This window comes from Lutra lutra, chromosome 1 (assembly GCF_902655055.1).
Source record: "Lutra lutra chromosome 1, mLutLut1.2, whole genome shotgun sequence".
NCBI lineage: Eukaryota > Metazoa > Chordata > Mammalia > Carnivora > Mustelidae > Lutra > Lutra lutra.
In genome coordinates, this window is record NC_062278.1 from 186023175 (window position 1) to 186038578 (window position 15404).

Genomic DNA, 15404 nt, shown 5'->3' on the forward strand with positions numbered 1-15404 from the left:
AGCAGAATGACTAACTCAGTCAGTATCACTGACTCCAAAAACAAACCCCAATTAACTGTCCTTGTCATTCAGCCTCCTGCTGTTAAATCACGCCTTTCAGTGACTATGATGCTATGACCAAGTAAGTGCCATCAAAACTTCTGGCTCGTTTCTGAATCAACAAAGACTTCAAGCTTCCATATGCAATCAGTATCATTAAAACTGCATTCCAGGATCCCATCATTTAGCACGGACATATACAGCCTTTATTTAGATAAAACATCATTAGTGTTTACCTACCTAAAGACAAGTGGACAAATGACCTTGCTAAGATGATGCAAGGAATGGTTCCAAAAAGTCTACACACCAATTGTCCAACACGCAAGCCAGTGCCAATTTCTCACAGTTACTCTCCAAACATGCTTCCTTACAGCAAATGGACAAACTTTTATTTGGAATGTCAGGAATCATGCTAGTTGCTTATATTTTTAGGTACTGTTTCACTAAGCTATTGCAAACTCTTCTTTTAAAACTAAATAAATGGAATTTTCAAGAATGCATGGCTGGTGTCATCCTCTTCCCTTGAAAGTAAATGACCCTAACTGGCCAACACTATTTTAATGTTTATTCATAGTTATTCTCTGCCAAAAGCATTATAAATTAGTTGCAAAGGGTTCTACCAGCCAAGGTGCCAATGTTCTAAATTTAAATGGTGCTGTTATGCAGGCTCGGTAATACAACAAAGCAACAGCACCTTTCCATCTTTTGCTGAAAAACTACAAAGGCTAAAAAACAAAACAAAAATGTACCCGATTCTTTTGATGGAGGAGGGATTGTTGCATTATCTGTGTGGCTGTTCACTGACTCAATTTTAGAGCACTCTCTCGAGCTGCTTGGGAGAGATGCAAGCAAGACAGTGTGGCCAGATCTCACTGTGATCCTCCAGTAGGCTTTAACGGACTGTGCTAGGTTCCAAGCTCATCAGGAAATCATCTTAAGAGTTTCTGCATGCTTTTCCTTTCATCAAGTTTCAAATCTCCAGTTACAAAACTGAAATGTATGCTCTGAAAAACATGTGTCTTTTTTTTAGGATTTTATTTATTTATTTGACAGAGATCACAAGTAGGCAGAGAGGCAGGCAGAGAGAGAGAGGAGGAGGAGGAGGAAGCAGGCTCCCCGCCGAGCAGAGAGCCCAATGTGGGGCTTGATCCCAGAACCCAGGGACCATGACCTGAGCTGAAGGCAGAGGCTTTAACCCACTGAGCCACCCAGGCGCCCCAAAACATGTGTCTTGAAACCAGTTTCTATTTAGGAACATTTTACAATAAAGGTACCAAAGGAAATGCAGCATTCCTATCTGTCAGTTTGTAATTTCATAGATAAACTCTGCCATCAGGCTAAATGAATCTTCCCAACTTCAAATCTTCTTCTCACCCAAACAAGTTAAGCTTCCTAGAAGGCAAACGTTCTACAACGTAAGTTCTACATTCCCAACAGTGGAGACAACCACTTTTCCCATTCTGCCTTTGATCACAGAGGAACACAGACAAATGCGTGTGAATGATTCAGCAAGTTATCCCACTTTGGGGAAGGGGCGGGGATGGCGAGGGTAAAGGCCACAGATGCCTTCCTGAAGTTGCTCAACAAACCACAATTTTCTTATAGAAGGACAGGATTCTACCCGTGCACTCCACAGACCTGTAACCCACTGCATTGGATTAAAATGTTTGTTCTCACATGACCCAGGATTTTCCTTTTGAAAGTCACCACTGCCATGAGTACTTGAATCAAAGAACACAGTTACTGGAATTCGAATGCTTTGAAGATTTTTAAGTTGTTGAATTAAAAACGTGCTATTGCCTGTAGATGTCAACACTGATGAAAGCTTGAGGTGCTGTGGGGAAAGAGAGGCTTCTTGAATTCCATTTCTGCACTAACACTGACATTTTCACATCAGTGTGAAGAGGAAGAGTGATCTAGGGGCTGAAACACAGGACTGCAAGTCAGGAGTTCCGTAAGAACTGTTCGTGGTGTATGTATATATTGTGTTAAGCTCAACGTTTTATTCTAGGGCCTTGGCCTTCTCCTTTATAACCAAAACTTAATTCAAAATCCAACCAGAAACCGTCCTACGCAAAGCCTGGTCAAACATGAATGATCTCAATGCAACAACAGTGAAAAGAGCAAGGGGACAACTCAAGTAAGATGATCCTGGAGGAAAGAAAGGATAATAAAAATAACAAGACCATCTCCACTTTCAGTCCGAGCTTAGGTTTATAAAGACAAGCATAAATCTGTGACTCACTCAACATTAGGAAAACACTTAAATCCAAGTTATAAACAGTTACAGGGAAGATTAATGTCTGTATTTTTCTCCACTATTCATGAATGGCTTTAAACCAGTCCTGTGTGTCTCCTAACACCTATAAGGTGAAGCCTAATGTTAGTGGCTTTATAGGCAATTCCTTTTGTCCACACAGCAACCCTACAAGGTAGCTACTGCCCCCATTTTACAAAAGAAGGAACTGAGATTCAAAGAGGTTAGGGAACTGACATTTGAAGAGGTTGGGTAACTTGTCCAAAGTCACACAGCTAGTGAGTGGTAGCACCAAGATCTGCACACTTTTTTTCAGACACGCAGGTCTTGCCTCAAAATCACCTCCTCCGTGAGGTCATGGGCTCTGATAACAGACCCAATCAAAAAATCCCCTTCTTTCCCAATCACACTGTATCAATTGTACCCTATTGAGCAACAAAAATTATACTGTCCATTTATTTGGCACATTATTAACTATGTTCCCATCTCCAGAATGGAACGCCACGGTAGCTGGAACCTGGCCTGTCTGGTTCTACATTTGATTCCCTGCGGCCAGCACAAAGCCTGACACACCACTGGCACTTAATAAATAACTTTTGTAAGGAGGGAGAAAAGGAAAAACAAATAAATTGAGGTCCATCTGACCCAAAGTTAGACAGCCTCTGCTTAAAGTGACTGAGAGATGTTTTAGAAACACCTTGGGGAGGACACTAGGGTCCTCCTGATTCTGAGGTTCCATTTCCTTCCCTGTGGGTTTTTTCTCTCACCTTTGCCCCACTCTTCCCCATGCCTCAACTTCTAACTCAGGAGGAAAGCAACCAATAGGTTATCATTGGTTATATCATAGGTTATCACTGCAACACACTTGGGGAGCGCCCATTGTTTGAGAAGCCCACGGAAATTTTGAAACTCGGAGACAAGGACCTCATGGTTCTGAATCTCAGGACAGAGGTCTCGCATGAACACCGCAAAGGTGTATCCCTTTGTTCTTCGTGGCCTGCATGAAAGGCCAAAGGAGGGAAAGAAATAAGGAAGCCATGTTCGAGAATCAACCTAGAGAAAGGAGGAGGCTGGTCCTCGCCCCAAGACCTCAGGAACAGGGAACAGGAGGTTGGGAGGGGGGAGAGGAATCGCAAAAGAGATCCATACCTGCCTGCAGGTCTTCTTGCCCTCAGCCTACATCTGCCTCCATAAAGACAGACTTCATGACTCAGTGGAATCCCCCGCCCTAGAAATGTTTGCTAGACCCACAAACCGCGACTTGTCTTTACACTATCAAAAACCTGTAGTAATTCCATTTAATATCTCTGACCCATTTTCTTGATTATTTTCTCCAAATTATGCATATAACTGGAGTGGAGTCAAACATATTTTTATAATTTACTTTGGTGAGACAAATCTAACAGCAAAGTACATTTCATACTTAAAACACACATGCAAACACATACACAAAACAAATGAAACTCCTGCTTACTCTCCTTGAAAAATGCCCCCCCCCCGAAAAAAAATAGCTGAGTGTTTTTTTTTTTCCCCTATTATTTATCCTAATACTGCCAGTTCTGAAACAAAGCAGTTGGAGGGAGAAATTTAGTAACTTTGATTTGTCCCAAGATACATTTTTTTACACTGAGGTCCTATTCCTGACAGTAAGCACATGTGACCTGTTCTAAAAAAAGGATATTTTCCACTTCTTGCACAACTGGAGCAGATATAAACATCAGCCTGTGCAAACTGCACTGCAGAACTCAAAGGCAATTAAAAACACACACACATACATACACTTAAATAAAGTCCATAAATAGCCACACTCAGGAAAAGGAAATTTCTAATAACACGCAGAACCAACACTTACAATCCACTTTAATCAAATTCCCCATCTAATCATACCACAAAACTCATTTGCATAATAAGACTTGAACACCTGCCAGTGTGAGGCACCTCGATCTTGCCTATTTGGCTTCAGATTCACAGATCTATACGTATCTTAGTTATTGTCATGAAGAAGAACAAAATGTCCACGGTAAAGTAGAAAAGAAAGAACGGTGTTACTAATATGTGCTAGGCCCTCTGCAAAGCACTTTAACAGATTTTATTTCCAATTTAAAACTTATCCCAAAAGTAAGAGAATGGTTCTCTTGACCCCATTTTACCATTAAAGAAACTGAGGCCCAGAAGCTAAGTGTCTTGAACACACATGCAGCAGTCACATGGCAAAGCCTGCGCAGAGCACTTCGTCATGGCTCCCTCTGAAGCCACCACCAGGTGCTCCCAGGCCCTCAGGAAGGTTCGGGAGTCTGCTGAAACATTTAAAAGGCAACCAAACACCCCAGAAGTCCATGGAACTGGACATGTCCTCCAAGAGGTCTAACATTTTATTGAATGTTATAGAGAAATAATGCTTGGTATTGCTTGACCTTCAAGGCCAAATGCAAATAACCCTACCTGTTCCCAAAACTGGCTTCCAATGTCCCTTCCTCTGGGAAAGGCCTATTGCTGACGCCCACCTCCCCATAAGCTCACACTCTGCCTCGTATGTTTAGCTGGGGCCATGTGTTCTTTCCTTCCCCCGCTGGGAGCTTTGGAGAATGTACAGAACTATACAGTGCTGCATTTGCACTGTTGTGCGTGGTCCTCTTACGTGGCTAGTGCACAGAGCTTGGGGCTAGAGCCAGGCGGTCTCAGGTAAAAACCAGGCCCATCCACTTACTATATCCCACTTTCTTTCCCTGTAAAATAGGAATAATAAGGGGCACCCAGGTGGCTCAGTCGGTTAAACATCTTGCCTTCAGCTCAGGTCATGATGTCTGGGTCCTGGGATCGAGACCCGTATCAGGCTTCCTGCAGGGAGTCTGCTTCTCTCTCTCTCTCTCAAATAAATAATATTTTTTAAAACGAGGATAATAAAAATACATACACCCAAGGTTGAAGGGAAAACTAACTGAATTAATACAAGCAAAATATACAGTGTGGCCGGTACTAAGCACTGTACAAGAATCACCAGTTTCAAAAATTATAATTAACAACCTAGTTGTTTTTATTCATTATTATCATCTCATGCAAGTTTTTGCAAAGACTAAGTCCACATACATAAAAACAGACATAAAAACCCTGGCACAGGGTATGTGCTCCATGAATGTTAACTATGTTTATTGGTGTTAATTTGCACATACCAGAGCTCAGTAGACACGTGCTGAATATGAGGTTTGAGGCCACAACTGCTTTTTTTTTTTTTAACCAGCACAAATAAATTTTTATGGGTTGGATCAAAAATATAAAATGTGAAAAAATGTCTCTGAATATCTCATTAAGTGGTGGTATTCATTAGGAAACTGGTGGTTGTTCACCAACAACTCTAGCCTTAGGGAAGAAGGCCAAAGAGAATCAAAGGCAAACACCTTCTGGAATGTCAGAACTCACTGCTTAGTAATAAAGAAGTAATAACTAATAACCAGAACACCATTTGCTAGCATTTTACTGAACCCTTACTGTGTGCCTGGCACCATGCTAATACTCTCCCACAGTCAATGTCACAGCTACTGTTTTTAAGACCCCTAGGATGCAGGCCTCCATTAGTCAGATGAATAAACTGAAGGCAGGGGTCACCCAGCCTGACCAAGGTCACCCAGCTAGTTAGAGACAGTGATATCAGAATAATGCTGGCAGTTCCCTGCAGATCGGACAGACAGAAAAATCAAGAAAACTCTCAGAAACCAGTAAGAGATTGACAGTTTTGTTTTGCCAAGAATGGATTATCATTTCAAAAAAGTGTATTTTAAAAAATATTTTTGAAATATATTAATATTCTATATTAAATATTTTATATTAAATATATTTAATAAAATATTTAAAAATATTTTAATCAGAGAGATTTCTCTTTCAAGTAGAAGTTCGAACTGATAGATCAGACGGAGAGCCAGCTGTGTTCCACAAGTTCGTTCAGATATCCACGTTCCTTCTAATCTTGTCTTTTCAGTGTTCCCTAGGGTATTGCCCTTGGCTTTATGGTTAAGCAAAATAACTACCACCATGTCTGGGTCCCAGTCTGCAATAAGAAGGAAAGACAGAGTAGAGTACACGCAGGTTCAGAAAGGGTATTTTTAATAGGAAGACAGGAGACAAATCTCAGAATAAATCCAAGAAACAGCAATGGCCTTATACTAAAACATATGAGTGTGAGTGTGCATGTGCATGTGACACAATAGTCTTTGTCTTTCTCATTTCACCACGAACCTGTGAAAACTTCACACATCTATGAATCAGCATTTGGGAACTACAGCTGTATCCTATCTTGCCATAATAAACCTAAGACTCACTCTCATTCCCATTTCTAATTTGCAGCAAGTTAGACAACAGTTACCTAAAATGCAATTAAATTTTGGAAGAGAGGAAACTGGAAATAGATTCAGTCAATTCTGATGTCTGTCCAGGAACGGGTCATTAGTGACTACAAAACCACAGAATTTCACACCTAGTAAAGTGAACAAGAGAACCTTAAACCTGAGAGATGTGACCATGTTTTAAAATGTTTTCAGATCCCAAAGCCCTACAGAGAGTTCCTGCACTGCTAGGAACGCACTGAACAGCTCCACGTGTGTTTCCCTGATGGGACTGTGCCCACGTGTGAATTCTGGGTTCACCCTTGATATCTGGCACTTTTCCCCTGCCACCCACCGAGCTCATTCCAAGGAGAACACACAAAGGCTTCAAAAACCTTGCTGGGTGATGCAGGGGTGGGTGCCTAGGTGACTCGGCTCAGGTCATGATCCCAGGGTCCTGGGATCAAGCCCCGGGGGGGCTCTCTGCTCAATGGAGAGTCTGGTTCTCCCTCTCAACTCTCTCACTCTCTCTCTCTCCCTCTCTGTGCTCTCTCTCTCAAATAAATAAAATTTAAAAAACAAACAAACAAACAAAACCTTGCTGAGGAAACCAAACTGCAAGCAATTCTTCATTAGAACCTTCCCTCATAGAATGTGTCTTCCTCAAACACAGATTTGCCACTGAATGTGACCAAAAGGGGGTTCACGTGATCTAAACCCAGAAGCATCACACTCCTAAAGGCCAGGAGGTCTGGCTTAGGAATGAAACTGTCTTTCCTCATGAAACACCTGCACATCTGAGCTTAGCCTGAACGAAGAGTACCTAAGCTCCTCTTTGGAGAGACCTTGGCGGATACCTATTTTAAAAGGCTGCAATACTGAATGCAAAATCGGAACCAAGCACCCCATCCTAAGTGGAGTCCTAAAGGAGAAAGTAACACCTGTTCAAACAACGAACCATTACTGTGCCAGGCAATGTCCTAGGCCAACTGTTCGGAAAGAGGGGTGATTGTGCCCCTCATGGGCATCTGGCAGGGTCTGGACACATTTCCAGTGGTCACAACTGGGGCAGAGGGTTACTGGCCTCGAGCAGGCAGAGGCCAAGGTGCTGCCGAACGTCGTGCAATGCCCAGAACTGTTCCCACAACAAAGAATTACCCAGCACGAAACATCAATTGCACTGAGGTTGAGAAACTCTGCTCTAGATTCTAGGAACACAAAGTAAACAAGGAACAGACAGAAACCCTGCTCCCTTGAAGCTGGCAGTCTACTGGGGAGAAACATAAACATAACATATTAAAAACGACAGAGTCGGTTGTAATATAAGTATTATGGAATCAATAGAGCAGGGCAAGGAAGATGAGAGTCTGGAGGGAAAGCAATTGTATGTAGTGGGATGGGCCTGCCAAGGATATTAAAACTAAGACCTGAAGTTGGTGAGGAAGTGAGCGCTATGGCTCTCTGGGCAAAGATGGTCTACGCAGAGGCACCAGCAAGAACAACATACAAAGGCCTTATGATGGAGGGGTCTGGAGTGTTCCAGGAACAGCGACGAAATGAGCTAGGCGACAGCACATGAACTCAGAGCTGACAGGGAGCTTGACCATATAGGCTGCCTTTTGCCAGTTAAAGGATTTCGAGTGTTACTGAAACTAGGAGCCACTGGAGAATTTTAAGCAGAGAATGGCATGATGTAGCATGTTTTAACTCACTGTTTCTCAGCACTGGCGATGACCATTGAGGGACAGATAATTCTCTGTTGCCGGAGCTCTCTTGTGCATTACAGAATGGTTAGCAGCATCTCTGGCTTCCATTTACTGAAGACCAGTAACAACGCCCTTTCATTCAGACAACCAGAAATATCTCCGGACATTGTCAAATGGCCCCTGGGGAGCAAAAATCTGCCCCCCTCGAGAACCGATTTTAACGGGAACATTGAGGCTGCCGTGTAGAAAATCCACCAGAAAGGGTATAGAGGAGAAGGCAAGAGAGCAGTTAAGAGACTACAGCAATCACCCTGGCACAGGCTGGTGAGGACTTGGACCAAAGAGGGAGCAGAGGAGCTGCTGAGAGGTGGGCCGACTCTGAACACATTTTCAACTCCAAGACACAATCCAGAGAATATAACTGATAGACAAAATGGCTACGGCAGTCTTAACCTTTCCATTTCTGCTTTTTCCATCCAACACTTACAAGAAGGGAGGTGCCCTGGCAAAGACTTCAGACAAAAAGCCATGAGGAGGCCCCCAACAACATGTAGCCCTTTTAAAGTCACACAACAGATGCCGATGACAATAAGTTAGACAACTGTGGAAAACAGTATAGGGAAATTTTGCCAACCCCATATATTTATTCACAGATTTTATTTAACTGGTTTATTTCAAAGAGCATGTGTCTGCTCCACAGACAAGTTTTACAACAACTTTTTTAATTTAGCATTCCTCTCCATACCGGTTCTGTCCCGCACCTGTTTCTAGCTTCAACGTGTGAAGCCATTGCTTCCCACGTACCCACATTTTTCCTTACACATGCTAGCTAGCTACCGAGGACGTTCACCCTTGCAAGTAATTTTTTGCCGACTCTGAAAAAGAACAGGCCCAAATCCTTCAACATGAGTTTCATGGCACTCATTTGGGTTTTTCCAGATGGTATTTTCCTCACTCTCTCAAACTCATTTAATGTTATGTATCAGCTCCCATCAAAAATGTTCCAAACAGTCCGGTTAATTCATTTCTTTCAGGACTACACACACACACACACACACACACACACACACTCAAACACTCACTCCCTCATTCTGGCCATGTAAGCATTTGCTTATAGAAGCAAAAGCAGAGACTGCTCGCTAAAACACTGGTCCCTTCAGCCGAATGCACATAAAGCCCCAGTGAGCATAACCAACAATACCCTTTACACAATATTACTCAAAACCCCCCAACCCCCAACACACACAATCTATGCTCACACACAAAACAGCCATTATGAAGAGAAACCATCAACTAAAGGCTGGTTTTAGGCATCTAGCTGCATTTCCTTCCAATCCCCTTCAAGCAAAGAGACTGCTTTAGCAGCCCAGTCAGTGGGTATGTCGTTCCCAGATTTTCTTCTCAGACTTGGATTCAGAGTCTTGACACAGCCCTGAAGGAAACGAACCTGGTGCTGCTTGCCACCAGAGCAAATACCAGCCCCACGCGCCCCAGAAGCAAAGACTGTACTACTTCCCTCCTGATTCAGTTGCCCTTCTCTTCCTCCACCCTGATTTCTGGAACCTCTCGCCCTCTGCCAGCCAGGCCCCTTCACCCAGACTCTGCCCACTGCAAGGGGTAGGCAGGAAGGTTTGAGATGGGTACAGAAGCACTGCTGAACCTTCCCGGTAGAGCCTCATCTCCTTTCTCAACTGAAAGGGACGGACATAAATTCTTCTCTACTATCACAACCTCAAAGGACCATCTCCCCCTTGGTAAACTGTGGAAATGCCCCGAGGGACCACAGGACAGAGAAAGGAAGATACCCAACCCATTCCGACGGACGAGTGGAAATGGAGGTAGCATAGGAAGTGGGCACTCGACGCGGTGGGGCGCCAGACCAGCGGGTGTCTTCACTTCTCTCCAGAAAGTTTTGGAGCAGTCCCCAGCAAATAAAACACGTGTCGCGGCCAAGCAGGGGCCCTGCCAAGCAGGTGTGTCCCAATATCCTCCAGTTCCAAGGCTTCTTCCCCTCCAGGGAAGGCCTGGATTTGAATGGAACTCTATTGCTTAGGGAGTTTAACCTGGACGAGAGACACGCCCACCCGCGGCTCCAAACCGGCCGGCTCGCTGGTGGCGAGGTCTGCAAGGTGAGAGGCGGGGCTCAGGAAGCATCACCTGGAATCGGCCAGGGGCGGGCTTTCCCAGAGGAGCCCGACTCCTAGGAGGCGACAACAGACGAACTAATTGCTTCCCTCGCGCATCAATCCACACCAAGCACTCCCTCTCTGAGTCCTCAACCCGCTAGGATCTCCAGAAAAGGGGTTCACGAGAAACTCTTTTTTTCCCTCTTTCCCACCCGGACAGCGTCCGGGACCCGCGCTCCTCCTCCCCCACCTGCGCGCCAGGTCCCTCCCCAGCCCCCACCCGATCTCAGCAGCTGGTATCCCCAGACGAGGGACCCCTCACCTGGGCCGGCCGTCCCGGGCTGCCCGCGGCGCCCCCGACGCGCACTTGGGCGGAGCCCCCCAGGGGTGTACCGGCCCGGCAGGCGCGGCCCCCAACTGCGGGGGGTAGTTCGCCCTCTGCCCCCGAGCAAGGACACGGGGTCCTTGTCCCAGAGCCCGGGCGAGCGGCTTTCCCCGCCCCAGGGTGTGGGGCGCGGGGGCCCCCCAGCCGCCCGCCGCGCCTCCCTCCAGCTGTCACCACTCACCTGCTCTTCAGAGGTTGACTTTTGAGTTCGTAATAGGTTTTGGGCTCTTCGTGAAACTCCTCCCCGACTTCGAAATCCGGCACGATCCCCGATTCCGACTGCATGGCTCCCGCTTCCCGTCCTTCCACTGCTCGAAAGTGAGAACAGAGCCACCGGGCAAAGGGAAGGTGACGGGGCCTGGGTCCCCGGAGCGGTGCGCCCCCGCGCAGTGCCCAGCTCAGCCCGCTCGCCCGCTCGCGGCCGCCCGCCCCGGCGCGGCGAGTTTACACTCGCACCCGGGCGGGAGGGGCGGGCGGTCGCGCGCTGCCTGGGATCTGTAGTTCGGCCCGGACGGGGTGTTCCCGGTGTTCCAGGGGAGGCGCTCCCACGAAAACTACAACTCCCAGAAGGCCAGGCGGGGGCAGAGGCAACGTGGTGGACACCGCTATTGCAACTCCTGTTTGGATTCATTGTCAATGTCAGCAGCTCCTCTCGCTCTTCTCTCCCCGCTTGCTTCAAGGGTACATATTTGGCTATTTAATATTAATAAGAATGGACTCAGCCTTGCTCTCCTCCCGTCACCCCTACTCCCAGCTCAGACATTTGCGAGGGCACGCCAACTCCGTAATGAAATTATATATATATATATATATATATATATATATATATATATATATATTTTAATCGTGAAGGGTTTGGGCACTGGAAAGTTTTAGCCTTCAAGCCTGCCTTAAAATAAAAGGACTTACTATCAGGCTTCCCAGCGCTTCTGCGACATATCAGCTTGTCCTCGGATTGGAATGGAGTGAAGGTTTTTGCCTTCGTTTTATAATTAAAACATTATTGTAAAATTTTTTCTTCTGCATTCCTTTTCTATAACTCAGTCTAGGCTTTTACAATACTATTCATCCTGCTGAGTGGCTCTTTTCCCTATATCCGGTTAGCCACTTTTAATCTAAAGCAGCACTTGAAAGTTTCTGTTAATTTTAAAAGGCACGAAGTTACAAAACAACGTCGTCACTGTCTGCCTCTAATTTCTCAGTTGGCTGGGAGTTCAAACGAGATTTTCCTAACAATTCAGGAGTGAATTTGGGGGTGAATGAATTGTTCAGGTGTCTTCCTCCCGCCTGAGCTTTCTGGCACCCATTTAGGTAACAAAATAACAGGCTTAGATATGGCTCATTTGTACCTCCAGACCTTCCCTCTGATTAGTTCCAAAAGGATGTGTTGCTTCTTTTAAAAATGTCTAGAGGCATCAGGGAGGCAGTAGAGTTAGAGGGTGGCATTTAAACTTATGAGACTCAAAGTTGAAATCCTTAAATCCCTGTCTAAAGCACTATGTAATCTTGGGCATGTCACTGATGATTAGAAGCCTCAATTTCTTCATCTGTAACAGAGGAGATTGGCAAACCTGTCTTAGAAGATGTTGCAAGGTCAAATGCAAGGGAAAGTGATTTATGATCTATAGAAACGCTGCCCAATGATCATTCTTTCATCTATTGTATCTTAAAGATATTCCTCTCAGACCAACACTTCATCTGTGTGTTTGTCCTTCCAGAAGTAGTAAACTAAATGATCATCCTTGGATAAAACTCTAAGGAGGCTGGACCGATGATTGGACTTCTCCCAGATTCCATTGACCCCTTAAAGGTTATCAAGAACTTCATGTTAGAACTGCAGTGTATAACCTCTTTAGAACTGTAATGAAATAGTCCATTATGTCACTCATTACATCAAAGCACTCTTTGACCAACGAACTAGTAGACCAAATGAACTAAACCTGAAGGGGGAAAAAAAACTGTCGAGCAAGCTAAGAGCCCTGAATTTACTTCCAACAAAGTGCACCTTCCAGAGAGACCTGTAGGGTAGGGCTCTGAGCTAAGGTTGCCCTGAGGTACACACAGATAACCACTATTTTTTTCCCCCTACACCTTTTCTTCTGGTCTCATCTGCTCTGGCTTAAGGAAACGTTCTCTTCTATCACATGTGACAGAATTATTGATTAGAGTGTCATCTGCCACCTAATGGGAGTGGGTATGTGAATTAATCCTGACCAATAAATGGCCCCTTTTCCTTAGCAACAGCGATTCCTTTAGAGATGGACAGAGGACACTAACATGACTTAAAGTTCTCCTTTGAACTTTTCTGTAGGGCAACCAAGAAAGACTGATGTGTGAAAGTATGATGTTCCAAGGAAGACAACTTAAAACTAATTATTTATGGCCACATAGGGAAGCTGTCCAAAACTGAGACCATGAGATAAGATCAACAATCAGAGAAACAGATACCCTTAGGTTTTCCAGAGATACAAGCCTAAAATTCTGTCTTTTTGCTGATACTACTATGGTTTAGATTTTTGTTACTTGCAACCAAAAGAGTTTGAGTAATCACTCTAAAAACTTTTCACTCCTTTAGACACTTCCCTATGGGAAGCCATACCATTAATCCACATAATAAAAAGTTCGCCACCTGATAGATGGTACTGTAACCCCTCTTCATTAATGATTTAGCCCTAGGAACAGATACCCCTTCTTTAGAAAGGTGATAAAAGTCAGTATCTTCATACATTTCAACCAGAGATTGTGTCTATTGAAAGTACAAAAGAAAAAACATACAAAAGATTATAATTATTGTCACACTTACCCATATTTTAATACTTTACTCTTTTGCAAATGCTTGTCACACACACCTCTCACTTTTTTAAAAGGATTTTATTTGTTTATTTGACAGAGAGAGAGCACAAGCAGGGGGAGCAGCAGAGGGAGATGGAGAGGGAGAAGCAGGCTTTCCACTGAGCAGGGAGCCCATCTCAGGGTTCAGTCCCAGGACCCTGGGATCATAACCTGAGCCAAAGGCAGATGCTTAACTGACTGAGCCACCAGGCACCCCACGCCCCTTTCATTTGAGCTTGTATGAATCCAGCAATAATAGGGGTGCCTGAGTGGCTCAGTGGGTTAAACGTCTGCCTTTGGTTCAGGTCATGATCCCAAGATCCTTGGATTGAGCCCCACATCAGGCTCCCTGCTCAGCAGGGAGTCTGCTTCTCCTCTCACTCTCCCTCTGTGCGCTCTCTCTCTTTCTCTCTCTCTCTGAAATAAAGAATTAAAAAAAAAAAAATCCAGCAAGAATAGATGGACAAAAGGAGACTCTTCTCTCTCTCCCTCTGTCACTCCCCCTCTTTGCGCGCTCTCTCACTCTCTCTCTCTCTCTCTCTCATTCTCTCCCAAATAAATAAATAAATAAAATCTTTAAAAAAATAATAAGAAGAGACGGGCAAGGGTCTTCACTTTCATATGCACTGAACACACACAAGTTACAGACAGAGGCCTATGTTAAGTATTTAACCTTCTCTCTGCCCTCAAGAGACTCATAGTCCAGGAGTTGAGTCAAGGCTTGTAACCCAGGGAGAATGTGATGTGACCAAGCTTAATCTATTAAAAAAGAAAGAAAGATAGATAGATTTTAAAAAGAAAGGAAAAATCTAGGACATAAAACATGAAAACAATCTAATCAAGCCCCTAGATCTAACCACCAATTTACAGGAAAAAAAGGGAGAGGAACATGTTAATAATGCCATGAGGATGTGACCAGACAATCCCAGAAATTGAGAAATTCTACAAGACATTGGGAAATTCTTCAACAAATAAATAGCATGAAATAAAGAGGAAGGGGGAACTGCTCTCGATTTTCGAAGACATAAAAGACCTTCATCCATGTGAATTATATTGAAATTTTTAAAATAAATTGGAAAAAGAGACATATCACTCAAATACATTGTGTGGACTTTATCTGGAGCCTGATGTGAACAAACTAATTATCAAAATTCATTTCAGAGCACACTAGGAGAGTATGAACATGGACAGGAATTGGATGTTAAAAATTATTGGCAATTGTATTAGGTGTGATAGTGACATTGTGCTTATCTTATTTTTGAAGTTCTTATCTATAGAGATACATATAAAGTATTTATGGGTGGGATGGTATGATGTCTGGGAATTGCCATAAAATACTCCATCTCCTCTCTCTCTATCCCCCATAAAGTGGGGAAAGGAAGGATGAAATGTGAATAAATGCTGAAACCGGGTATGTACTATGGAAGTTTACTACAGTACTCTCTCTACTTTTGTGTATATTTGAAAATTTCCATGAAAAATAATAAGCAGAAAAAGAAAGAAAAAGAGGGAACTGTCAGTATGATTTTTTAAACAGGGTAGAATTTCTGATAACATTAGATAAAAAGGCATGTCACTCAGAAATAGAAAATGGACTTGGGAAGATGTGGAAGCAAAGTTGCCCTTGGTATGTTTACAGGGAACAGCCAAGAGCAACCGGGTATGGTTAATATCAGCAGAAAGCAATTTCCTGAAAGTGGGCTGAGGCGCTCCCAACCCTCCAGAAGGGAGGCAGGGCCTGGC

The 15404-nt window shown here is 44.1% G+C and overlaps 1 protein-coding gene across 4 annotated transcripts in view; it reads right to left on the bottom strand.

The window, feature by feature from the left end:
- Positions 1-11310, bottom strand: part of MITF (melanocyte inducing transcription factor) — a 218820-nt gene extending 207510 nt beyond the window's left edge. For 3 of the 4 annotated variants that reach the window (XM_047746960.1, XM_047746951.1, XM_047746950.1), the window contains exon 1: positions 11011-11310. In XM_047746960.1, the coding sequence (XP_047602916.1) occupies positions 11011-11114 (104 nt within the window). In that variant the 5' untranslated portion in view covers positions 11115-11310. The remainder of the gene's footprint in view (positions 1-11010) is intronic. The other variant, XM_047746956.1, reaches the window with a different exon arrangement.
- Positions 11311-15404: the final 4094 nt, after the last annotated feature.